Genomic DNA, 27,196 nt, shown 5'->3' on the forward strand with positions numbered 1-27,196 from the left:
GGCATGCCCTTCCGTTAGTTAAGGAGAATGCACTTATTTAAACCAATATTGGCTTGTAAGATAATACTAGATTGATGTTCCCAAAAAGCGTACTTTACTCGCACGTACGAAGCATTGTCATCGGATAATTTCTGCTTAGGCTCATGAAAGAAGAAAATGACACTTAAAGCGTGAGAGCATTGCTTGCGTCTTCAAAAGTAGATCATGCATAAAGCACAACATTGCGATAACATGACGTTCTGTAAATTTGGCTTTCTCTGAGGAGGCACGGAGTGCGAGCTCACCCCGGAACCGCAATTCTCTGTCGAATTAGGCCTCTTGCAATGGAGACAAGAATCTGCATAATCTTCAGATGGAAAACGGAGAGAACCACACTGGCAGGAGAGAGAGACGAGATGGTTGCTCGACCTGGACGCTGAATCGGCAGCTGCATACGAGGACCACCGCAAAGACTCACTCTCCCGTGCGCACCAATTTTTGTCGTTCGAAGGCCGCCGAGGGCTTGCGCCGACCGTCAATACCACCCCTGGGAACGAGAGAGAATACAAGAAACAGCAAGGCACAAACAGAAGCGTAGGTGTGGTCAGCGCGAGGCGATCGGCGCCCTGTTGCGGCGTGCCATTGTTTCCGCGACGAGCAACCCCTTTTCCTCTACTCCCTTACCTTTCACTCCGACCACCTACTTGTGGCTCGCACGAGTTCCGTTGTGACCTCTTTTTTTCGTACTTTCTTTGCACACACTGCCACGCACGAAGAGGCCCCGGACGGTCCGGGGCGCGCCTTAAAAGCGCGCACCACACCAACATGGCGTGCATTGCGAACCGTGCTTTCGTCCCCGAGCCCTGCAGCGAACCGCTCTCAGCACAGCGCCGGAAAGATGAAGTCGATGGTGAGTCGGGGATCCGCTGACAGTGAAATGGCACAGTTTGTATTCTCGGTGATTGATGACATCAAAATGGAGCGGTGCGTTTTCAAGCTCGTGAAAGGCACATCACGGGCCACAGAATTCCCACCGGTCCTCAGTTTGAGTGCGTTGGAAGTTGTAACAAACCACCTTAGGCGCCACCCAGGGAATGTTTAGCATCGAAGTACAGTGACACGTGAGGGTTTTTAAGGCCGATCAGACGGAGAGTGAGATAGCTAACAGATAACTGCAGAGGGAGGATTAAGTGAGTCAGCTCAGGCAAATAGTGAAACTTCCGTTCTTTCTATGTGATAGCTCGGGATATGGACGGCATTTTACCCTGTTATGGAGACCTCTCTGATGCGGTAAGCACTTCTGCCACCTCATAAGTGAGCATCAAAGATCCGTGAACATGAGCCTACGGCCTACACCCATGACATCACTGGTACGCTTTGTTTTTCAGGTTTCTTTTTCAAATTATACCAGTGGTAACCTACCATAGCTTTTAAGTACTTCAAAGAATCAAGAACAATATTTGCAAAGAAGCGTTCCTTGTTGCTCGCGTATGGCAGGTTTCGCTTGGACAGAACGCCGAGCCTCTCAAGAAATCATTCCAAAATTATTGAGGCATGAAGATGTCAGCGGCTATCGAGTATCGCTGAATATGTAAAATTGCTACCACACCCAAAAATGCAATCATATATATATATATATATATATATATATATATAATGCGACCTTTGTTTTAATAAGTGTGACGTTGATGTTGCCTCAACTTTTTTCAGGCTTGACCAATGGAGTACACTATTCTGTACTAACACATATTCGCGCCTTTATACAGCTGTAAGCTTCGGGAGAAGGTTCTAGTTTTTTATTTTACTTTGTGGGGATATTTCCTGTCGCTCATCGCAATAGTTAAACTAAACCATGAAAAGGCATAAGGCACAATCAGTGAGGCCATTGCTGTAAAGATGCTAAAGCTTGCCGAATTTATACGAAGTGAATCAAACGTCTTACTGAGGCTATAGAGTATAGGCAGTCAAGAAAAATGAAACTAAACCAAGCGAACATTTATATGCACTGGGAGATCAATTCTGCGGAAGCACGTAATGCGGAGTGAAGTACATGAAAGGGAAAAATTGTCATCCACCCGCATTGTAGCCCGAAGCTACAAAGGAAACCCATACTTATAAAGGGTTTCTCATAAAAACAAGCCAAACTGTTTAAGAATAATGAGAGTAATTTGTACTGCATCATGCGTCGGCTACTCTTGGTCAGTACAGAGGTCCTCTGCCGAGAAATGTTGGATTTGTCTTCTAGAAGCTCTCACACTTTTATGCGGTCCGAAGTGTCGTATATGAGTGAGAAACAGCGTTGAAACCTATGTATTATTCGTCGAATTTCAAATTTCACGAAGAACTTGTTTTCTTGTATCTTGTGTGTGCTCTTCAGGTACAGTCGTTCAGTTACCATGCTGACTTACACTTCCCTTTTTTTTTTCAATCAGATCACGTTGGTCTCCCTCGCCGTTATGGCGGCCGTAGCGTCGGCTGGCTTCCTCGGTGGTGGTTACGGAGGTTACGGCGGCTACGGAGGGTACGGAGGCGGCTACGGTGGACACGGAGGCGGCTACGGAGGCGGCTATGGAGGATACGGTGGAGGCTACGGTGGATACGGTGGAGGCTACGGTGGATACGGTGGTGGCTACGGCGGCTACCCTGCTGGCCGAGCGTTCTCTTACTCCACCCACATTCAGCACCCGTCATCGTATGGCGGCTACGGTGGATACGGAGGACACGGTGGATACGGAGGATACGGTGGCTACGGAGGATACGGTGGATACGGCGGCTACGGACGGGGTCTTGGTTACGGCTATGGACATGGCCACGGTCATGGCCACGGATACCACGGCTGAAAGAACCAACGGAATGCGCTGCGCATAGGATCGATTGTCTTGCCGCTCACTCGTCGCAGCTCTGCGTTGCCGTTTCCTTGAGTGATCTGTAATTTGCGGAGTCACGCTTCTCTGGGCAATACATCCTTCCTCGCGCAGGAAATACAGAAAAGAACAAAATGTGATTTGTGTATATACATGAAAAATAAAAAAAAGGGATTTTCTTGACTACTGGCATTTGGAGCTTTTGGCGAAAGACGAACGAGCTTCAATCGCATGGTGTTTTGACACAATCAAGTCGCTGTTTTAACACTACTGCTGAGAACAGAAAAAGAAGAAATTGATGAAAAAGTGCTCCGCACGTGAATTGCGGAATACCACTGTTGCTCGCGTGTGCGCTCTGGCATAACAAATTGCCGAAAACTTGAAATGCGGGAGTCATACGTTGTAGTTTCCGTCCTGGGTCGGTTCACTCCTTCTTAGACTATTTGATTAAGTTATTCAATAGCGAAAATACCCGGCACTTTTTCTTGGTCAAACACATGTAAGTATTAAAAGTAATGAAGTGATAACGACTCCGGCATGTAACAAGAACTTTTATTTGTATGGTGGTATAAAATTCAAATATTCTGTATCTCCGGATAGTTTTTTTTTTTGAGCAATCGTTCCATTTGAATTACCATTTCGTGAACTACCAAATCACAATACTACTATCTAGCACATTTCGAACAGTTTTTGCCTCTTTTATGTCAAGAAATGTTTGCGTCTAAAGAACTCGTGGGCCACTCCACCAAAGTATACAGGGCTTCAAGAAGGCAGAGATCCCGTGTGAACCCCATCTGAAGATCCCCACTGCCAACCGTAAACAAGTCTGTTGCTTTAACTCAAATTCTTGTTATAGTCAAAGTTGAATGGAAGCTTCATATCCAACATATAGTTTGCTCATGAGCACACGGCGCCTACTTAGTCGAATGAAGTTAGCGAGTAAATACTCCAATTTAATAATTCTAGAAATACAGTTTGATTATTGTTGAAGTCTATGGGAGTCTGTCCATAATAAAGAGAGATAGAAAGGATGTTCTTAGGAATATACTCAATCCGCAAACATAAAGAAGAAGAAGTGATCCGACTGCACCACATCCAGAAAAAGGCGGCGCAGACAATATAAAAGTGTCCTAACATTAGCGCTGACATGCAACGTATGGAAATATTTCTAGCAACGCCAAGTCTACTCTACGACTTATGTGCATTCGCAGTCTTCTAAAGGGGCCCATGAATATTTGCATACTATTGGATCCTTCTTACTCAAGACACGCGATATTAGAGTTCATTTAGTTCCAATGGGGGTTGAAATGCATATTTATGAAAAGAATACTTGAGTTTCGGTACGGAGTGCTTTTCACAAACTTCACTGCATGTGCGGCAGCCAAAATAAGGAAAAGGACGAAGTAGCGAGCTTGGGTACAATAACAAGAATGTTGAAAGGAACTTTGTTGCAGAAAGAGAGCTTCCCGGTGTTGAAAATGGTCCGAAGATAATGAAATTTATTTAATAGGTTGGCCGCGACGCCTTTTGCCGACAAAAATAGCACAGCTTAAGCTGATTAAAACCGTAGAGAGGCTAGACGAGCGCTCATCGCGTCGAAGCTGTAATGGCTACCGAAGTGCGGATGAAGAAACCGCAAAATAGAGACCTTCATTAAAATAAAGAGATTACCGCTTACAAGAGAAAAAAAAAACATTAGCAAGTGCGAACAAGCTCGGAATAGCCAGAATAAGATCAGAAATTCAGCTCATTGAATGTTTGTTCCTTGACCTGCAGCTCACATTATTCAAAACTCGCAATGCATAATAATGTTTGCCAAGATCATTGCTGCATTTAGACCTGTTCACGATCACAATAGACGACTGCTGCTGCTGCTGATGATGATGATGATTATTATTTGGCATTTTTTTCTGAAACGGGGCGGTGGCGAATAGTCACCTAGCCTGCTCGAGTTGATCAGGTATGCTATACATACTTTTTACTCTACCACTTTGTATACATCTTCTTAATATGTTTTCTCTTCCTCAAAACTTCTTTACTTTGTATCGCTACGTGAGCCTGTAAAGGATCCGGTCGTGTCAATGTATTTCCAGCGTTTTCTTTCCACTAGTACTCCAAACGTATCTTGCTTATCTCGACTGCTGACTATTTGATGCTTCCATACACTTTACATCCAAGCGCTTCTGGAAGGAGGAACGTGAAGGAATGACTTCAGAAAGTGGCGCGCACACTCAAGCGGCCGCCGGTAAGGCATTATGTTAATTTTCAAGGAACGCGCTCCGTCTTCTGTTTCACTTGCAACCACCCGCGAAGAATGCATCTCGTGTAACCGGTGTCAAGCCTTTCTTCTACCGTCTTAACTAACATAGCACAACTTATCGGAAAGATATAAGCGCGACCCACGTGACCACACAGTTGCGCGCGGGATCCGCAGCCGCTCACGTCTCCTGCAGTCATTGCAGCGAGTGCAGCCGTGCTCTCGCGCACAGGCCCTGACCCTGCGGCGCTGAGAATCCGGTGTCGGCGTCGACGCCGTAGTCGACGTTCGCGTGCCCTGAGCGAAAATTGTCGTACATATTATATACGGGACTAAAGTCCTTCTATCACCATAGTTGCTCACACCTTGTGTTACATTCATTACAAAGTTATTCCTCGGAATTTTGAGAATGACAGCCCACAAACAAACGTCACGAAACAAAACACCGACAGCGCATGCCTTTTATGTTAAATCTTCTCTGACTGAAATAATAAAAGTGCGAAACACTAGCAAAAGATCGGCCCCACTCAAGAGGCCGCGCGTTTCTAACAGAAAGCTCGCCTTGTGCATAGCGTTCGCCGCCAGCGTTTCACGGTTACATAATCTGTAGTTGCCGGGAAGCGTGAGAAGCAGTCAGGTGATCTTTGAATGCTATCGCATTCTACTCACAAAGGCGAAGTTTAAGCGTCCTCCGAATTTTTGCCTGCAGGATATATTCATCCAAGCCTCCTGAGTCATGAACATGTAATTTTTTTCTAAGTGCATGGAAGCACAGCCATGGCACATTGTTGAAAGACAGCTGCTGAAAAGACAGCAGTGTGCATTCAGAACATAAAGTTTTACACTACTACTGTGTTGCATTTCGGCTGTCCGTATGCGCCAAACATTCGGACAACAATCACGTTTACAGCGATTCTGAGCGTACGATGTTTCCTTGGGGCTTTTATCTGTGGTGTTTCACGCCCTTGAAGATGCCTCGTGGTGGTTAGAATCCCGAATTGTCATCTTAACAGATGTCTGTGAATGTGGAATTTCAACACGTTTTGACAAGTTGCCGGGGGCCACCGACGCCTTGGTCTATACTGGTAACGGCGACGAGGTTCCTGCGAATGTTTTCGATCTTTAACAGCACGCGAGAATTCACACACATGCAGAATGCAGCTGTGTAACCTGATGGAAGATATATACGATAAGGCAGTATCGTCTGACAAAAAGAGGCACGTGGTCGGTCTTCTGACAGTGAGGCTAGATAGTGGGAAGGGGTACGAGCAAGGTGCCTGACGTGTGCTCTGAGCGCTTCCATAATAATGTGAATCTTGGCAGGGTAGTCATGTGCAATTGCAATGGTTTCTGATGTTGATGCACATCGTGGCAACCCTAGACAGACCCTAAGTGCCTTTGCCTGAGCACTTTCGATTGTACGGATGTTAGTTCTACAGGTATTGATCAGCGCTGCCAAGCTGTACCTCGGATACCCGAGAAACAGCGTCCTGTAGAGTTGCATCATCGCGTGTACTGAAGTACCCCAGGATTTTCCTCCGCGAATCTTAAAGAGAGATGGCTGTCAGGCGCTTCTTTAGGTAGGTGACATGGGGACTACAACAGAGGTCACGATCGATGATTACCCCCAAGAACCTGTGCGTTCTGATGTAAGAGGTATTTTGTCCATCGATGGATATGGTGTATGGTGTTATTCGTTTCCGGCTAAATGCGACCAATGTGCATTTTTCTGGGAAATCTTGAGGCCTTGTTCCCTAAAGTATGTCGTTATCAACGCCGCCGATTTTTGGAGCCTTGCAAGTACTTGAGGACGCGTCACGCCAGATGCCCAGACGCATATTCCATCCGCATATATTGACAACTTTACCGTATTTGGTAGGCATTCTACGAGAGCAATCATCACAAGGCTTAAGAGTGTTGGGCTCAACACACCACCCTGTGGTACTCCACGGTGTGTATAGTGTTGAGAAGTTGGGCCATCTTCAGTATTTACAAATAGAGACCGCGTATGTAAATAACTGCGTGTCCAACGACAAAGCCGACCGCCGAGGCCAACCATTTCCAGAGCCTCTAGTACAGCCTCATGAAGAACATTGTCATATGCTCCTTTGATATCGAGGAACATGGCGACACATAATCGCTTACACGTCTTTTGATGTTGAACGTAAGTAACCAAATCGATGACGTTGTCAAGACGTCGAAAGCCAGCCATTGCGTCAGGGGAAACTTCATAGCGTTCCGGGTACCATTCAAGTCTGGCGAGGATCATTCGTTTCATCACCTTCCCAATGCAACTAGCCAGCGCGATTGGGCGGTAGGAAGTAATCTCTAGAAGAGACTTGCCAGGTTTGAGGAGTGGTACCAGGCGGCTGATCTTCCATTCTTGAGTAAAGTTTCCATTCTCCCAGGACTCACTGAAGATGTTCAGCAGGGCACTTCGCGCTAGTTCACCGAATTGGCACAAGGTACGGTAACAAATGCCATCTGGTCGAGGTGACGACGAACGATTACATAGGGCAAGTGCCGCGTCGAGTACTTGAGTGGTGAACGGCAGATCCATGCGTGAGTCCCGTGTGTCCGGAACTTAATCAAAGGTAAGGGGAACTTGATCCCGCTGCCTGGCCTGTAATCATGGCACAGAAATCTTCCGCTACGTCGAGGTCTTGTCGGCTTTGGAAAAGTGCTAGTGCCTTGAATGGAAAGCGTTGTTCCGGAACAGACCGTAGGCCTCTCGCAGTTCTCCATATTTGAGACAGTGGCTTGCGGGGTCAAGGGACTCACAATACTTTGTCCATCGCAGGGATTCCAGTTTATCTATGCGGCGTTGCATCTCCTTTTGAGTGCGCCGGGCTGTCCTTAGGTCGCGAATGGACTTCGTGCGTCGGTATCTTCGTTCGGCGCGATGATGAATAGCACGAAGTCGCTCCATCTCCAGGTCGAATTGCGAGTACTTCGATGAGCACATGAGCGTGCACATATCGGTCTGCGCCACTTCTTTAATAGTTTCCTGCAGTTCAGATAAGAGACCTTTCTGACAAGCGTCCTCCAGGTGGTTTCTAAACACAGTCCAATCAATTATTCGTAGTGTGTTTGGCGGTGAGTATTAGACATGCCGTGGGGATGTGATCGCTGCTATGTGTCTCTATGTCCAAAAACCACTTAACACGCTTGGCAAAGCGGCGTGATACAAAGGTCAAGTCCAGGCAGCTGCTGTACACTGTGCCCCATAGGAACGTAGGACTAGCGTCATTCAGCAGCAAGAGGTCATGATTGGAGAAAAATGAAGCGAGTCTTCGTCCGGTTGCGTTGACTTTTGAACTGCCCCAAATGGTGTGATGGGCGTTAAAGTCCCCGGTGATAATGCAAGGACCAGGAGGCGCTTTTATTGTGTCTTCTAGTCTTTTGGTGTCAAACAGGCTTGATGGAGATAGGTACGCGCCAACAAGTGTAAAGGTGAGCTTTCTATTTTTGACGGTTAAGCAGACATACTGCTTGTCGTCATTAGGTTGCACAGGCTGGATGACGTAAGCTCACGGCGAATAAAGACGACTACCTTGCTTTTTCCGTTGTTATTTGAGGATGTAATTGACTGGTAGCCGGATGGTCTGATAGGGTGTGTTAAATTTGGTGCGCAGATAACGATGATTGGAAATCGGTTAGCATGTACAAACTGGCGAAAATAGCAATGCGAGATCTTAGACCTTTGGCGTTCCACTGAATAATCTATGCTTCTCTGACCTCCTTACGAAATGACTGGTGTTGTCAGCCATGGTTCACTCGAGGGTTGCTAGGACTGGGCTCAGCGAGTCCAGCACTTGTAGTCCCCTTCGAGCGGATGGAGTTTCCATGCTGGTCAGCATTACTCTGATGCATCAATTATGGACCGCAACATCAGAATGATTTGGCGGTCTACTGTTGGCAGAACATCAACTGAAGTTTGCTTCGATGGAGGCATCAAACGTGTAGGCGCCTTGGAAGGCTGAGTGCTCGGGAGCGCTGGGCAGTCTTTTACAAGGGAAGGATTTTCCGTTGGATGCCTCCTTGTGATCTCAGGTCTGCTTGTACTTGAAGCTGACCTCGTTGGCACAATCTGTGCATGAACTGCACCTCGCGTTGTACGTTTCCGTCGAGGACGACGTCGACGCCAGATTTTTCAGAAGCTTCGCTGTGAGATGAGCTGTCCCTAACCATCTGTTTCAGGATAGTAATTTTTTTTATCCGTGGGCAGTTTTAGATGTAGCATCATGAGAACCGTTACAGTTGCCACATCTAATATTGGTTGCGCGGCAGACGTCTGCAGTGTGCGACTCCGCGCACCGAGGGCACACTGTAGATTTTGCACAGGCGCCCTTTACATGTCCAATCCTGAAGCACTTGTGGCATTGAAGCCTGCGACGAACACGTCAATAACGTTAACAGGTAAGGAACGAGGACTTGGGCATTTCGAAACTGGCGCAGGTCCTGCCTCGGAAACTGCGTCGTCTAGTTTCACTCGTCGTTAGATACGGGCCGCCGACGCATCGGTGAAAGTGACCGGCGACGCGGGGATGGCGAGCGGCGATGGTCGAAGCGAGGAAGATCAGTCGGAGTACGAGTTGGCGGTGGGTCGGATGGTGCGTAGCAAGCATTGAACTCGACCGGGTAACGAGGCGCCTGTAGATCATTGCCGATCATTTGCACATGGCGGCAGAACCTTGCGACGTGTCCGGGATATCTACCTGCAAAGAATATAGGTCGATTGTCGTGCGTGCGCCACGGGTTGGCAACAGGAGGGCCGACCCAGCAGACGGGAGAGTACTACGGCGCATAGGATGCTGAAAAGCTGGTACCGGCTCGTGGCGTGGCCTGGCCGCTACCGCAGCATGATAAAATACCTATATAAGAAAAGTACCGCCATCCTTTGATAAACGCAGCTTCTCTCTCTCCTGTATCTCCGATTGGACGATAATAGCGCGCGCTTTTCACTTCTTTATATTTTCTTTTTTCCGCCTGAGAGCCATGTTGAAAGTCCTCTGCGCAGCCGCAGACGCCGGCGGCGGCGGCGGCGCGCGCCCGGCCTGAAAGCTTCAACGTAGACTTTCTAGGTGCGCCACCGTCGACTTGGCTTTCGCAAGCAAAAAGGAAAGAAAAAAATGTCACAGTTTCGCCCTAAGGGCGAAGCAATGAATGCGATAACAACACAGCAATGTCATACGAAGTAAGGTGAGCGGCTTTGGTAGCAATATGAATTGTAGTAAACATGAGCTGATTAAGTAAGCAGTGTGCTGCGGCGTAAGTAGACCGACATGAAGAGAGACTCGATGACCACGAGAAGGCGCGTGTGAAACGGTGGTGTTGATGAGAAGCGCTTCCCGTGGGCAGCGCGTGCGAAGGGACACACCTGTAGCGCTGCACTGCCGATCCGGGCAGCATTGCGTGTGTAGCGTGCGTTGGAAAATGTGGCCCGACTATTACGAACTGAATGAACAAGCGTGGTGTGAGCGCGCACAAACACGAAGAGATCACACTGAATGACAGCAGACAACGACTGTCAAAACGCTGGCAGCACGTTCTCTGGAGCATACGCTGGAGCGCAGCTGGAGGTACCTCCAGCGACGTTCGCTGGAGCACGTACCTTCGCCCGTGCGGTCGAAGGTATCGCTTCAACGGAAACTGAGCCGCGAATGCACTTAAAGGTCAGAGCCGTGTGGAGATAAGAGACGGTGCGAGCGAGCGACGAGCGCGGTTGTTGGCAGAGAAGTGCGCCCCCCCCCCCCCCCCCCCCCCCCCCCCCCCCCCCCTTGCTCCCTCCGGCGCGGCTTCCTGCTTCCTTGCTTGCGCGTGGGAGATTGAGTGAGTGCGTTCGTGATAGCGCGCGTCTCCGCACGCTTCCTCTCGGGCATACGGCGCGCGGCGAAGATTTTATCTATAGGGAACCTCACGGCGACGGCGACGGCGACGACGACGGCGACGACGACGCCGACGGCAGAAATCCGGTTCAAGTGTCCATATAATTGCTATCGCAATAAAAGCAAGCGCTTTAGTAGAGGAGGCGGCGGAGGAAAGAGTAGATGGCGCTACTTTTCTTATATAGGGATTTTCCAGCATAAGTGAGCGGAGCGGCCACAAGCGGCTGCTGAGGAGCAACCGGCAGTGCTCCAGTGACTTCCTTTTGAATGACATTGTGCAGAGTGGAAGGCAAAGGACTGGCAGGCACCTAGGTGAAGGGTACCAGGGACAGCTGCCGCGCGACTTCTTCGCGGAAAAAGGCTTTTGATCTGCGTGAGCAGCGACGCCTGGTCGGAACCAATGGCCAGGCAGGAGATGGGCGCATCGGTTGCAGGAGAAGGCCTCATTAAAGCTCGCTGCTTTCGTAGTTCGTCGTAGCTCTGACAGAGGGTAATAACGTCGGCAACAGTGTTCGGGTTCTTGGCCAGGAGCATTTGGAACGCATCATCATCAATGCCTTTCATGATGTGCTTAATTCGGTCCGCTTCCGACATGGTGTCATTGACGCGTTTGCACAGATCGACAACGTCTTCGATGTAACTGGTGAATGTTTCACCTGTGTCCTGCGCGCGTGTGCGCAAGCGCTGCTCAGCTCGAAGTTTGCGGTCGGCGGGACGGTTAAATACCTCGGTAAAGGCTGTTTTCAACGTAGACCACGTTCGGAAATCCGCCTCATGGCTCTTGAACCAGACATTGGCCACGCCCGCGAGATAGAAAGCGACGTCGGTTAGCTTGGTCGAGTCATCCCATTTGTTATGAGCGCTTACTCGCTCGTAGGACGCAAGCCAATCCAAGGTCGATCCACATAGGTCGCGAAGCTTCGGGCGAAAAGCGGTTCAGAACCAATTGTCACCGACACCAGCAAGGGTGGTTATGGGAGCAGTGATTGAAGTGCGACTATGTTTGGAGCGAATAAACACTGGGAAAGAAAAAAGCGTTTTTTTAAAAATTAAAGCGAGACCCAGTTAGATTCATTTAAGGAAAATAAAATTTCTAATTCATTTTATACACGCATGGCGAGAAAGAAGATACAACTTTATTTTACTTGATCATTATCAAAAAATACTTTTTTTTTCAGCGCCCACCGTGAGAGCTCCCATCGATAACGGCGGGCGTTGACGCCGCTATCACTTGCAGTGCAATGCAGCTCTTGGAGTGCGTGGAAAGACGCGCTCGTAAAGCTCCCCTGTTACAATACGCCGCCGCTCACATGTGTTGTGTTGCATGTCGACGTATGTCTGAATTAGGTGACGCCGGTAGTTTTATTGTTTCTTAACCTGTGCAGTTAAAAGTAGTGAGTTGCGACCGTCAGATACTTGTTTACTTTAGTTGTTTTTGTGCGACAGCACTGGCCGACGGGCTTGGCGTCCGACGAAAGGAGCACTCTACGCAATCTACGCCAAAAGTGTTCGCCAGCGTCCAAAGAAAGTATGTTCTGTGCAGCGATGCGATTTCGACACCCGTACGGCTGACCTTTTCCTGCATCGCTTTCCGCGCTGAAAGCTCGGAACGCCCATCAAGTCGAATGACGGGGCATGTAAATATATAGCTCTAATGGCAGTCTTCCGAAAACAAATTTCGCGCCTATGATAACAAAATGACGACACTTCTGTTTTCAATGGATATGACGTCAAATTATTTTTTTCTTCCACCAGAAGTGTTCCCCCCTCACACAGATGGCGCTAGCCCCATGAACCGCTGATAAGCCGTCATGTTTTGAACGTATGGGCTTCTATGGAAGCTTCGCTACCAGGTGCATCTACCTTGGCCAATCTTCAACGTCGTTTTCGTCGGTCTCGCTGAAGATGGTAGGATCCCACTGGCGAATAATTGCCAGCGCAGAGAACGGGTGGCGACGGGAGCATCTGCGGTTCGGCGTCTGGCATGGTGGAAGGTAGCGTCCGCGAGTGGAGTTACAGGATGGTAGAGTTGAGGAGAGTACCCCGCACCTCCACCAGATATAAAGGAGGTTTATTATAGACGAGGGGCGATGACGGGTCGAGCGTTTCACCGAGCACAATCTCTAAGCTCGAGCCTCTGCGGCACGCGATGCTGTTGGCAATCCTGCTGCCTAAGTCCAGGCGTTCTTATTTATTTATTTATTTATTTATTTATTTATTTATTTATTTATTTATTTATTTATTTATTTATTTATTTATTTATTTATTTATTTATTTATTTATTTATTTATTTGTGTATTTTACAGCACTGCAGGCAGCTACGCTGCCCAAGCAAGAGAGGTTACGCAAAGAACATTTCTAAGCACTTATCAAGCAAGTAGACATTATTGCATTTAACAGCACACACAGGTAGCGAATTCCATAGCTGAACGGTGCGGGGAAAAATGATTTTTAAGGAAGTTTTGTCCTGGCAAGAAACGGACGTACAAACGTGCCATTATTTAGCCGTGACGACCGTTTTGGTGGAGCGGCCAAATATTTATTCCGTTCCAGACCTGTTTTAGAATGCTATAGGAGATACAAGAACTTTAGTTTCGCTATATGCCGCCGCACTTGCAATAGCTGAAGCGGCAGTGACCGCAGCGTATCAGAAACTGACGATGTAGCTCGGTAATTCGATAAAATTTACCTACGTCCAAGGAGCTGTATGCGCTCAATCCTCACAATATCTTTGAATTAACACGGATCCCACACGATAACAGCGTACTCAAGGAATGGGCGAACACGGGTGCGATATTTCTCAAGCTTAACATTTAAAGGATAGCTTTTTAGTTTCCATCGCAGAAAACACAGTTTCTTATAGGCCTTCTTTGTGCACGTGGTATTGATATGCATATCCCACTTAAGTTTATTGGTCATTGTTATGCCCAAGTAGGTTACGTAAGAAACTGGCTTTGTTTTCTGGCCACTAATACAATAAGTGTAAAGAAGCGGGGTCTTTTTAGCAGTTATAGCATAGACATAGTCTTAGTAAAATTAATCTGCACTCCTTTACGTTGGCATGAATCCGTGAGTTTACAGACGATTATTTAATATAGCTTGGGACGCATTGTTGCTAACAAGAAATTAGAGAATACAATCATTAGCGAAAAACTTTACCGTTACACAATCCTCAACAGCGGTATCAATTACATTTATATAATCAAAAAGAGTCTCAATAAGGAGCCTTGTGGAACACGTGATAACACCTGTAATTTATTTGACCTATCTTTCGATTTCAACAAATTTCTTGCCATTATTCAGGTAGGCTTGAACCCAATTAAGGAGTGTGTCAAAGAACCCCACTCCCCTCTCTCAGGCAATCAACAAATTATGCGGAAGACGATCGACTGCTCTAGATAGATAAAAAAAATGGCGTCTATCTGAAGCTGCTTGTCGATTGCGGAGGAAAAGCAATTTCTTTTCTTTTTGTTACAAAAGGCGCGAAGATGGGCACTCACACATACCTTAAAGATATTCTAGAACCTCATTCCCTGCTTTAATCCCAGTCCCACTTCGGCGTGTATTCTTGGACATTGCAGCGCGACGGCACCCCAGAACAACGACGAAGAGGAAATTAACACCCCAACATTGGTGTCGCGCTCTCATGCCGCATTTTCTTCCAGCTGGAGACTGGCCGGTTAACTACCCTGACCCAAACTCAATGGACTTGTGTGTGGGGGATATCTTTGAAAAGGAGGCCCGCGCCCGTTAGCGCACCAGCATGGTGACCCTGAAAACATCGCAGCAGCGACCATGGAGAAAACTTCCCGTTGCCTTGCGGTCCGAGATCGAATCGTACCCTGATCTCCTTAAGGCCGTGATCAAGGTCGAGAGCGGATAAATTGAATAGAATGTGGCGTCTTGCATTCCTAATATATCGGATAAATGCCTTACAAAATATTTTCTCAAATTTTCTCGTTCTGGACAAAAATATTAGGCATAAACCTTGCGAAAGTACTTATGGCGCACATTGTGTAAAAGATTACCATAGCTTTACGCGGGAGTTTCGTTACCATAAGAAAAGTATTGAATGACCCTGGCGATAATATTGTATAGCTAGGGACTTTCAGTACTTTTCTAGTATAGCGTTGCGCTGAAGGCATTTCAAAAGCTGGCCTGATGGGGAGCGCCACCAATGTCGCTGGAGGAGGCAGGGCATCTCGATGGTGCATGAGACGATACCGAAGGACCCATCGGCGTCCGTCGGTGCCCAAGGAAAGGATCAGATAGAATTGCCTTGACGTTTACTGCCTGTTCCGCACAGACCAGTGTATGCACTGCAGCATAGTTTGCACGCAGCTGCTCAGTACACGCGCATGTCAACAGCGAAAGCCAGAATGATGCTATGGCTCCGTCAGAACCTATTGAGCGCAGCGTGGCGGTGTGCGCGCTTGGCTTCGTCGCTTTTGCCGTCAAACGCACTGCACGTCTCTGGAGACCTGGCCCCCCACGCGCGGGGCGCGCATGCGTATCAATACCGTGACAACACGACAACACCAGCGGCGGCACTGACGGCGTCGGCGCAACCGGTCCTCGAGCGTCAGTATAGTTGCTATCGCAATAAAAACTGGCGCAGATGATGGCTTGATTTCTGTGAACTGAAGAACTCTTGTGTTCGTGCAAGGTCTGTAGCTGTGCTATGGCGGATTAGCCATGCATCTGATGTCTCACACAGTTTCAAATTGCCATTTTCTGTTCGCGTAATCACGACGGAGTTCACTCTTCTAATCGCCACGTTTCGAACACCCGTACAGCTTCACAGAAAGGAGCGAAAGGTATGCTCGCTTGCTCATTAAACCTCGCTGCTTAACTGCACACGGCGCTCGTTAAATGCGGCTCACGCTGCTTAGCGGACGCTTTCTCTTCGCGGCTAGGAAATAACAGAGGGGTATTTTCGATTTCGAGAAAAAGTAAAAGGGAAAAAACGTTTCGCGATCACACGTACCTGTCGTCATTCTCGCAAAAAATAAATAAAGAAAGGCAGTTTAGCAAAAATAAACGCACTTAAGCGTCTCAGTTGAACGGCTGGACAGCCCCGACTACACAGCGGCACAAAACTTTTATCCTCCTCGGCCCATTCTCGTTTTGGTGTTCCGAAGGCCGCTTAGAGCGCCTTCATAAGCGTGCCAATAGCGCCCAGGGTCGAGAAAGAGCAACAATCCTGAAATACTGGCACAGCATAGGTGTGGCCCGCTTGGGGGCAATCGGCGCCCGGTTTTTACTTGAGCCATTGTTTCCGCGACGGTGCGCACCTCGCACTCTCCCCTCGATTTTTGGATTGCACGAGTTCCGTTGTGACCCCCTTTTTCACTTTTTTTTCTTTTGCATTCTCCGCCATCGCCCGTCATCGGCCGCTACACGGCGCCCAACGGTCAGCCCGATGCTTTAAAAGCGCCCTCCACTCCGGATATGGCGAGCAGTACCGTTAGAAACGTGCCTGCAACAGTTCTCTTAGTGCCAGTTGTCGTCAGACCCGAATCTTTAACAGAAAGCATGAAGTCAATGGTAAGTCGTTCACCGAGTGCCTTGTTGAGTCGCTTATCTAGTACCTCCGGTGAAGAAATACTGAACGGGTAGTAAAATACATATAGTGTAGATCTATGAACGTGTAAACTGAGCTCACTTCTTGCTTTAAATTGTTTTAATTATTGATAATGGCTTGACACAAAGAGAAGAAAACTTGTCATGCTGACACCATGCCATTCACGACTTTTTTGTTTTTACTTGTTTACGTTTATCAGCGCTGTTCATTGTGGCGATCTCTCGCATTCCTAAAATCACGATATTTCATTTTGGCGTTCTAAACTGTTGCTCTGCGATGTGTTGTCACTGGGAAGTTAGTGGAGGTTCGCCGTAGATATACATTTAATCCCGGCTTCGTCATATATTAGAATGACTTGTTAACGCTAGCGCTGATGTGCGATCCTATCAAATTTTCACTTATCATTTAATTCACAAGTTGCCCTAATAGGTGTCACAGCGCCTAAATTTTCTGATGTGACGAACACTTACCATTTTTGCACGTAAATACCGCGAGTGGCACTTTCGGCCTTTCAGAAAAAAAAATTATATATATATATATATATATATATATATATATATATATGCATCGGGTGCGTCGGGCGCGAAGTCGGTGACATAGCCAAATGGGGGTCGGAATATGGACGGTTGAACTGGCTTGTCACGGCTGGTGCGGCGCTAGGCGGCTGAACGCGATTACAATAACTCACGATGTGACCAGCATAGCCGCACGCAAAGCATATCGGCCGGTTGTCGGAAGTACGCCATCCATGTAAGAGGTCGCGTAGTATAGGGCGGCTGCTGGTATGACGGCAGGGCGGGCTGCGGTCGGGGCCTAGCGCGACGTTGGCATAACCGAGAGGCACACTGGGAGAGAGTGGTTGAGTCCTCGCGACGACGTCAGCGTAGCTGAGAGGTACATCCGTCGGGACCTGCTGGGGCGTCGCGACGACATCAGCGTAGCTTATTGGAGCGGCCGCAAGAAGATGTTGATGCGGGTTTGGCAAGACCTCGGCGATTTCCTGCTCGATCGCGCGACGCAGCGTGGGCATAACATTCGTTGCGGGATGTTGCACATGGGGCGGCTGAGCGAAGGTCAGCAAGGAGAGCTGGCGTGCAACTTCTTCCCGAGTGAACGCTTTCATTTCTGTAAGCAGTGTGGACTGGTCGGAGATGGTGGTCAAACCAGCAATGTGTTCGTTACGCGATGAAGGGCGACGTGTCAACGAGTGCTGCGTTCGTAGCTCCTCGTAGCTTTGGCGGAGAGTAACGATGTCTGACACGGACTGAGGATTTTTCGCAAGTAGCATGTTGAACGCATCGTCTTCGATTCCTTTCATGACATTTCGTATTTTGTTGGATTCCGACATCATCGCGTTGACTCTTTTGCACAAGTCCAGAACATATTCAATGTAGCTGGTAAATGATTCACCCGACTGCTGTGCACGTTCGCGCAAACACGATTCTGCTCGCAGCTTGCGCACCGCAGTGCGACCAAACACCGCCACCAAAGAAGTCTTGAACATGGACCACGTTGTAAAATCGGTCTCATGGTTGCTGTACTTGAGACTGGCCTTACCCGTGAGATAGAAGATCACATTGCTGAGCTTTGCCGGGTCGTCCCATTTGTTGTGAGCGCTTAGACTCTCATACGTTGTCAGCCAATCCTCCACGTCGGTTTCATCCGCGTCGCTGAAAATGGCAGTGTCCCTGTGGCGAGGCACACCACAGCACATGACAGACTGAGGAGCCGCTTGCTGGGATGGGGTAGGTGCCACTTGCTGGGATGCGTCTTCTGGCATGGTTGAGCGTAAGGTACGGGATCGAAGCTCCAGGATTTACGCTGCAGGCAGAAGCACTCTCCACCACTTATTATTATTATTATTTGATTTGAAAACATATACACAGGAAAGAGAAAGCGAGAAGCAAAGGCTGGCAACTGCCACCAGAAGGGGCACAACGCCTGCCTACTCTTCGGAAAGGACGAGAGAAACACAGAAGGAAAGATAGGAAGGAGGGGAGGAAGGAGGAAAGGAAGAGCGAGATGACAAATCTCAACGAATAAAGTAAAACATACAGTAGGGCCCGTCCCTGTAGGTCAAGCTACTAAAGAATATAAAATAAAAGAAATAGTTGCTGGGTTACAAACGTGCCCCTAAGTTCGTTGTTTCTACAAAAGTAAGGAGAGCACGATGAGCTTGATCACGTCGAGACGCACAACCACTGGGGTATAAACATTCGTCCAGAGTCGTACACCGCAGGCCAAGGAGATGGTAGTCCCTCACTAGTGATTTGCGTTGCGCACTGAAAGCGGGACATTCCAAAATCAGGTGCTGAAGTGTCTCGCAGCCACCGCAAGACGTACACGATGGACTAGTCACCCGTCCTTGTCTGTGTAAACGTTCGTGCACATTAACACAGCCAACCCTTAGCTTGAGTAGTTGCGCTCTAGCGCGACGAGGCAAGCCTCGACCGCGAACACGCGGCGGGAACGTTCCATTTGCGACGCGTTGGTCTGGATGCTGCTTGAGTAGGTGGCGACGAATCAGCAGGCGAGCGTCATCAAGCTTGCACAAAATTTCAGGGCAAGCGCAGTCGTTATGAGTGCAAGTTGAAGCCAGTCGATCAGCCTCTTCATTTCCGGCGATCCCAACGTGCGAAGGTATCCATTGAGCAACGAGAGATACCCCACGTGATAAAATTTTGTTGGCAGAGTCTGTAATGCTGCGCACAATTGGGCAATCAACCTGACTGCGTTGTAATCTGCTAAGCGCAGCGCGGGAGTCCGTAAATATGACAATCTTCGGCGGTGTGGTTAACTCCTCTTGCACGTATTTCAGTGCAACATTAATTGCTGCTAGCTCCGCAGTTGTTGACGAGGCTGGATGGGGTATATGAAATATACGTCGTGCTTCAGTTGAAGGGCAGAAAAAAGCTGCAGAGGCGCCTTGACCGTCACTGCGCACAGATGCATCTGTAAATACTTGAAGGTAATCTGGAAATTTCTCGAACATGTGCGACTGAGCCAATTGGAATATAGCCGAAACAGGCATATCAGACTTTTTGTGTATGTCAGGGATTGTAAGGTAAATGGGCAGTACGTGTTTGGTGATGTCTTGCGGCGGCGAAGGCGTAACTGAAGCATCATGTTCAGAAATGTCAGTAATGTTCATAAATAATGCTGCCATTTTTCCAATGCGAGAAAACGGGCGGTGAATCAGACGATCAAGGAGCATTTGACCATTCGATGCGCGGTGCAGACGCTCTATATGAAATAGAGCTCTCTGGTCTGCTTGTAGCCTTAGAGGTAAATGATGAGCTTCAGTGAGTAATGGAACTGATTGCGCCTCACGAGGTAATCCCAGCATTATTCGAAGGGCAACGCGATGATCACGTTCCAGTTGGGCCATCAAACTAGGTGGGACGTTCAGGAATGGAAGCGCATACATCATGCCTGAGAGTACAGATGATTGGTACACCTGCAGAGCCGTTGTTTGGTCACAGCCAGCACCTCTAGCAGTCAAGGCGGCCACATACTTAAGGATGGACTGCGATTTGTGTCGTACGAATTTAATGGCAGGACGCCAAGAGATGCGATCATCCACAATTAAGCCCAAATAACGGTGTTGTCGCACCCAGCTTATCGGCGTTTCGTCAAGGTACAGTCGGCTCATTGTTCGACGAGCGCGCTGTTTAGGGTGGTATGCTATTGCAGCCGACTTTGCAGGTGACATCTGCAGGCCAACTTCACCCAAGTACTCCGAAGTCGCGTTCAGAGCTCTTTGCAAGCTTGCACGAAGCCGCGGGCCAAGGTGCGAAGGGCCGCTTATCCACAGAGCAATATCATCTGCATAGATAGCTATGCTCACAGGGAGGTCACTGTCTCGAGGCAAGCGACTTGGAAGCGCGGCGAGTACTGTGTTAAACAGAAGCGGCGATAAAACGCTGCCCTGTGGGACACCGCACTTAACAGTGCGGGATTCACTTGTTATTGCTCCAACACGCACTTTCATCCGGCGCTCCGATAAGAAATTGCACACAAAGCGAAGCAGACGACCCGAAATTCCCGCGGTTTCAAGAGCGAAAATAATCGCCTGATGCGGAACCGAGTCGAAAGCTTGCTTTACGTCTAGGAAGAGCATGTAGGCGGAGTGCTTGTTTCCTTTAGCACATTCAAGCGTTGAGACAAGGTCTGAAATGCTGTCCAGAGCTGAACGGCGGCGACGAAAACCACTCATCACATCAGGGAAAAAATTTAACTTCTCTAGCCTGTCTTCTAGACGAAACAGGACCATTCGCTCCATTAACTTGATGACATTTGATGTTAGGGATATCGGCCGGTAGGACTTGAGGTGTCGTGCAGGGCGCCCGGGCTTTAAAATTGGTATTATCACGGACGATTTCCACTCAGCAGGGATTACACCAGTTCTCCATACCTCATTATACTCGTCCAGTATACGGTCATGAAAACTGTTATCAATGTTCCGTAATGCTTGATACGTCACACCGTCTTCACCTGGGGCAGTGCGGCGTTTGGAGAGGCTGAGTGCGTGTCGTAGCTCCTCAAGAGTGAAGTCTGCCTCGTCCATCTGGCATGCTGGACCGTATAAAGCAGTCATGGTACTCTGACTTGTCAAAGAAGAAAGGTCGGAATTTGTGGTGTCACCGGACATAGGAGAGCCGAAAAGGTCTGCAAATGCCTCCGCTAGAACTTTTGGTGAATGGCCAGTCGCTATGCACAAAGCAGCCGTAGGGTTCTTGCAGATTTCGGGAGTGCGGAGAGCCTTTAGTATGCGCCACACATTTCCAAAACCACTTCCAGTATGCAGCGAACTACATAAGGCGGCCCAGCTCTTGCGACGAAGCTGTTTTGTATGCCGCCGTATGGCTGCATCAATGCGGTTATACAGAGTCCAGTCGGTGCGTCGTTTAGAGCGCTGTGCCCGCCTATAAGCGCGGCGTCGACATGCGCGGAGCCGCAAAAGCTTAAGATCGGGGTTTGGTTTGCCGATACTTCGTCGTCGTTGTATTGTAGCTTGTCGTAAACATTCACTCACCCGATTGAACAGACTGTCTTGAGATGGTGCCTCTGAGATAAGCTGACGGAACTTATCCCAGTTTGTCACTGTATAGACGGTAGTCTCTCGGCCCGCAGTATGTGTTGGTGTTAACCAAATGGGCAGGTGATCTGAGCCCCACGGGTCAGCTTCGCATGACCAGGCTAAGCACACATCTCTCGTTGAAATCGCAAGGTCTATAGTGGAATGCTCCTTTCCTCTACCTATAAATGTAGGTGAACCGTCATTCAGTAATTGCAGATCATTCCTGATAATAAGCTCGTTCATTTCTGCGCCACGATTGTCTTGGGGGCGGCTACACCATCGCGGATGGTGAGCATTAAAATCTCCGCATAACACAAACGACGCACCACACCGAGACACTAAGCACTCAAGTAATGAGGTATCTGAAGAACGTGTAGGCCGGATGTAAATGCTTGCCACCGTCGTAGTCACACCCTTGAGGCTCACAGTAACACCTGTGAACTCAAACTCATCATCACAGATGTCATCAGTGTCAAGAACCGTGAAATCCAAGTCAGGCACGTACGTACACTGATGCTTTTGAAGCATTGCGCGTATGCGTCGTGTCCACACACTGGAAAGAGCCACAGGTTGGTTCCGCGCACCGAGTGTTACTGTGGACACCCATGAAGCCTGGCTGTCGATATTCGTCTTTCCTTACGTAAGTTTCCTGAAGCGCTATAACATCTGGTGGAGTCTTCATGGCGATGAGTCGAAGAACTAGATCAGCGTGTCGCGGTCGCAGCGACCTGACATTCCATTGCAGCACAAAGGGGCGAGGCTGCTGACAACTGATAAGCTTGTTTCCAGTAACACGTCTATTTAAGGCCGTCGAGGACTGGAACGAGGGCCTCCAAAAGTTGCGCTGCTGCTGATGCTGCTGGTGTCTGACGACCGGCGATTAGAGACCTGATGACGGTGACAAGCATCTTCAGAAGATTGACAAGTTGCGCCTCGTCGTTGGCTGTGACCGGTTTATGCACGGTGTTTCCAGTGTTCTCCACTGTGGTCGCTGTCTTTGTAGTGACTTTTTCCGACGATTTCGATGGCAGCGCTGGCCACGATGACTCCGAGAGGTTGAAGGTCCGCCCCTCTTCTTTTCGATGCGTTGTTTGTTCGGCATTCCTTGAACGCACTGTTTTTTGCTTAGTCGAGGCATTTCCAATCGCTGGACCGGCACTACGGAGACGCATACTTGCATCTCCTGCTGCCTTCTTTTTGGCTTTCTCTTTTAGTGCCTTTTGTACGTCCTTCAATGAGGGACATCCTTTATCCGTTGCCAAATGTTCACCTTTACAGTTAGGGCACTGATATGTCTGACTTTCGCAAGCATCTACATGGTGATTCCCACCGCATTTGGCACAGACCAGATCTTTGGTGCAAAAGCCCTGAACATGACCAATCTTAAGGCATTTATGGCATTGTAAGGGCCGTGGTACGAAGGGGCGAACAGGATATCGCACAAGTCCAGCCTTTATGTGACTAGGCAGCTTTCCACCGGCAAATAATATTTTCATACACTTTGACGAGCCCAACCTACGAACGCTAATTATTTTGCAAGGTGGTGTGCAAACGATCATGCTCTTAAAAACGTCGTCTTTGAGATCCAAGTCAACATCAGAGACGACGCCAGCTGCAATATCCGCACCCTGTGGTATGTAGGGCCGCGTGCGGACACCACAAATTTCAGACAAACCAAGCAGAGTTTGCACCATCTTATCATCTGTTGTGTCAACGGCTATGACATTTTTCCAGGGGTTCACGCGAACTTCTTGGATTAGTCCAGGAGCAAGTTTGAAGAAGAAATCATTGAGTTTCTGTCGGGAGATAGCATTCAGGCTTACCGTCGCGTCGACGGGCATGAAGGCTACTGTCGTAGTCACGATACTGCCGTATATGATGGTTGCTTCGCTTGAGGACGATGCCGGGGACATCCGTCTCGAACGGCGGTGCTTGGCAGGTATGAAAACATCTGAATCTTCCGACCTTGAGTCAGAAAGCTCAGAATCAGCAGCGTCGGATCCTACTGAAGAACTGAGTCTCTTCCGAGCCGCCGGCGGTCTGAGCTGGCCACAAGACGAGTCCATGGCCATCTCTTCCATGACAAGCTCTGCGGGGAGGATCTCCCAGCAGAGTAGGAGTCCTCAGGGTTCAGCACAAACGTCGTTGCTGGTTACTGATGCACGAAAAGCACATAAATAGAGAAAAACTTCAGCACCAGAAGAAACCACCAACCGAGCACGAAAAACTTCGTCGTCCTCCTTCCTACTTGTACTTCCTTCCACCACTTGTAAAGGCGTTTATCAGACACCAGCCGTTTGTGCCGTCCGTTGCTTGAAGGTCCGAGCACTCAGCACGAGCGGCGTTTCTCGAGGAAAGCGCAGGAGGGATCGAGGATATATATATATATATATATATATATATATATATATATATATATATATATATATATATATATTACGTTTAGGCGATTATAACGCGAAGTGATGCCGCAAGGAAACAGGCAACGACGTATAAAATCGGATTCCCGAAGGACGCTTTATTCGTCGTTAATGCGAACTGCCGTCGGTCACGGATTACAGTGAAAGGACGAGCGCATGCACAATTCAGGCATTGTCACTGCTGAAATTTTATTTCGATAGCAATTATATGGGCACTCCAAAGCGGATTTCTGCCGTCGGCGTCGTCGTCCCCGTCGCTGTTGCCGTTGCCGTCGCCGTTGCCGTGAGGTTTCGTATGACGTGAAGGGCAATGAAATCATCGCCGCTCCGGACGCTGTATGTGCGAGTGAAAGGACGAGAGGGACGCGCGCTTTCACGGGGAGTGAACGCACGTCGTAGAGCAAACGCGCGTTCTGCGCCGTGCTGCCTACAGTGTACTAGAAGATAGAGAGAGAGAGAGAGAGAGAGAGAGAGAACTTTATTCGTCAGAGTGGGGAGCTAGTTCATGGGTACAGTGTACTAGAAGAACTATTCTAGTACACTGTATTCATGGGCTCCTCAGGAAGGCCAGATGGCCGCCAGGCGATGCGTGACGGCGACCTCTTCGGCTCGCTCCACGGCTCGGAGTTGTACGTCCGAGCAAGCCCGACTTCTTCCGTGGCGCGAAATGCCGTGGGGGGACGGGAGGGAGGGAGGGAGGGAGGGGAGGCGACGTTTAGCTGTGGCACCAAATGCGTATTTATATAAAAACGTTGCGAGGCGAGAATGTGGGTAAGATTTCCGACGCTGCTCGACGAGTGTCCCATTCTGATCTCGTCGAAAACCTCAGAGCCGCCCCCAGAGGCACCGGCAACAGTCACCAACGCCACGCGCGTTCGGTGCGAACGCGGACAATATGCCGACGGTGTCGACAACAGTTCTGTGCGTTGCTGGTGCTGCGGCATGTCTAAGTTTATACAGCTGATAAACTACTATCCTTACTCCATATAGCTTTCTACTAATTTGCTATCGCAATTGATGCTTCGCCTTTCGGGTGAAACTGCGACAATTTTAGGTCACTGTCGGCGACAACGGCGTTGTGCTCCATACCACCAAGGTTATTGGACAGCTTCAGAAGTACCCACGGCTGAACTGCATGAACACGGAGAAACCATGTTAGATTCTGTGTGTTCGAACACAGCTCCGTACGGGGAGCATGAAATATATAAAATAAAATGCATTTGAAAAACAAAAAAATACATAAAAGAACCTCGCGTTATATTTGTGTCCCCAACACGAATAAGACGCGAGGCGCGTTTTTAGGATAAAAAGTTAAGAAGAACTTGATTTATATTTGTGAAAATGTGGTAAGTACTGCGCGGCCCGAATAGGAATTAAATATCACGCAAGACAGCTTTCAAATGGTTCCTGTAAATGTGTGCTACAAAACCAGAATAGCAACACTAGAAGCTGCCATTGTAAAATGCCATATCTAACCCTTTATAGAAGGAAACACAATATTTGTAACTGTAATACGCTCACAGCGAACACAAAAGCATGTCTTGATCGAATTCCCGTTGAACAGATTCCCCAAATGAATTCCCCGCAGGCACGTTTAGCAGTCTTTGAAAGGTAATATTTTTTGCTTCGACACGCCGCTGGGCGCTTATTCTGTCGGTAAATTCTCAGACGTCTTATGCTATAGGTGGTGTTGATTGTGGTGGTGATGATGTTGCCTGGCAGACCTGGCCGTCTGAGCGTCTCTCCCGGCGCCAAATATCTGGCCATATATCGATCAGCCCTGTTCATTCTCTTTAATAAACATTCAGCTTGGTACTAAGCAGCCAAATAAGGCTGGTCTATAGTGGAGTGTAAATTTACACGTTGCACTATTAATACCTTGACTTTTTGTGACTTTTTTCTTTCTCTTCCCCAGGTTTCACTGGTCTGCATCGCAGTCCTTGCTACCGTCGTGTCGGCAGGGCTGTATGGCGGATACGGTGGTTATGGTGGATACGGAGGAGGATATGGTGGCGGCTACGGCGGATATGGAGGCTACGGCGGTGGCTACGGCGGCTACGGCGGTGGCTACGGCTACCACCCTGTAGGCCGCGTGTTTGCGTACTCAACGCATATTCACCACCCATCGTACGGTTACGGCCATGGCGGCTATGGTCACGGAGGTTACGGCGGATATGGTGGATACGGATACGGACATGGCTACGGACATGGCTACGGCCACGGATACCATGGTTGAGGCAGCACTTGTGCGCAGGGTCCGTGTGAAGATGACTTGTGCAACGCTCACAAAAGGTTTCACGTCTTCATGATGACGTTGTCATCAAATTGGAATAGTTTAGTTGATGGACGACGTTTCTGTTGGCTAATCTTCAAGTGGAGACGGTGGAAAAATTGTGATCTGTAAATAAAAGCGTACATATGTTTTCTGTCGTTTCATGTTCTGCCGTCGTTTACTGAAACTGACGACAACATTGACATTTTTGTCTGATTTAATTTAACATAAACTTTTAAAGAAAGCTTTATATCAACGCAGCAGCAAAAGTATGGCCTCTACTAATGTAATATAGTCGCATTTTCAGTCTTAAGTTTTCCCTGTCCTATTCCCGTTGCCACATACCGGTTCTTACATTGGCTAAACTTCCAGTCTTTCCCTATCCTTTCAATGTTGACTAGAAAATGGGATGCGAAAAGGGGTTAGACTCACTAAAGACCTAACTCTGCTATGCGTGCTCATCATAAGGGATGGCACACAATAAGGCTACATTCGCCGCTTAGGTGTCCCGTTATATTCACCGATATTGCTATTGCTCGGATACAGTAGACAAGATGACAGAAGTGCCATTCGCATGTGTTGATCAACAGTGGTGGATCAACAAAGGAGGAGCGGAGGGGTAGTTAGCCGTGTTTGAGAAGAAAGGGGGGAAGGAGAGAAACAAGCAGCATCCACCCACGTTGCTCTTGCTATTACGATTAGCTATAGCCCCCGCCCCCATTTTTTCTCTTTCTATCATGACTAAACACATTCCACACCCCAGCCCCTTTCGAAGTTTTCATTTTCATAACCCTACTCTACGCGCCCTCTTATTTTGCTCCCTCTTTGGGTGCGTGGTTGGAGAGGGAGATA

At 48.4% G+C, this 27,196-nt stretch overlaps 3 protein-coding genes across 9 annotated transcripts in view; all 3 read left to right on the forward strand.

Moving 5' to 3' along the window:
* Window positions 1-27,196, forward strand: part of LOC119456428 (sex peptide receptor) — a 441,000-nt gene that overhangs the window by 143,546 nt on the left and 270,258 nt on the right. The gene's annotated exons all lie outside the window — the stretch shown is intronic.
* LOC125946361 (neuropeptide-like protein 31) lies at window positions 743-2,819 on the forward strand. The gene is made up of 2 exons (XM_049669195.1): window positions 743-889; window positions 2,412-2,819. The coding sequence occupies exons 1-2, from the start codon at window positions 878-880 to the stop codon at window positions 2,817-2,819; spliced, it is 420 nt and encodes a 139-aa protein (XP_049525152.1). The 5' UTR covers window positions 743-877.
* On the forward strand, window positions 16,447-26,521 carry LOC119457061 (neuropeptide-like protein 31). The gene is made up of 2 exons (XM_049669849.1): window positions 16,447-16,535; window positions 25,988-26,521. Exons 1-2 carry the CDS (start codon window positions 16,524-16,526, stop codon window positions 26,306-26,308), a joined length of 333 nt encoding a protein of 110 aa, XP_049525806.1. The 5' UTR covers window positions 16,447-16,523; the 3' UTR covers window positions 26,309-26,521.

Source organism: Dermacentor silvarum, chromosome 6, assembly GCF_013339745.2.
Source record: "Dermacentor silvarum isolate Dsil-2018 chromosome 6, BIME_Dsil_1.4, whole genome shotgun sequence".
NCBI lineage: Eukaryota > Metazoa > Arthropoda > Arachnida > Ixodida > Ixodidae > Dermacentor > Dermacentor silvarum.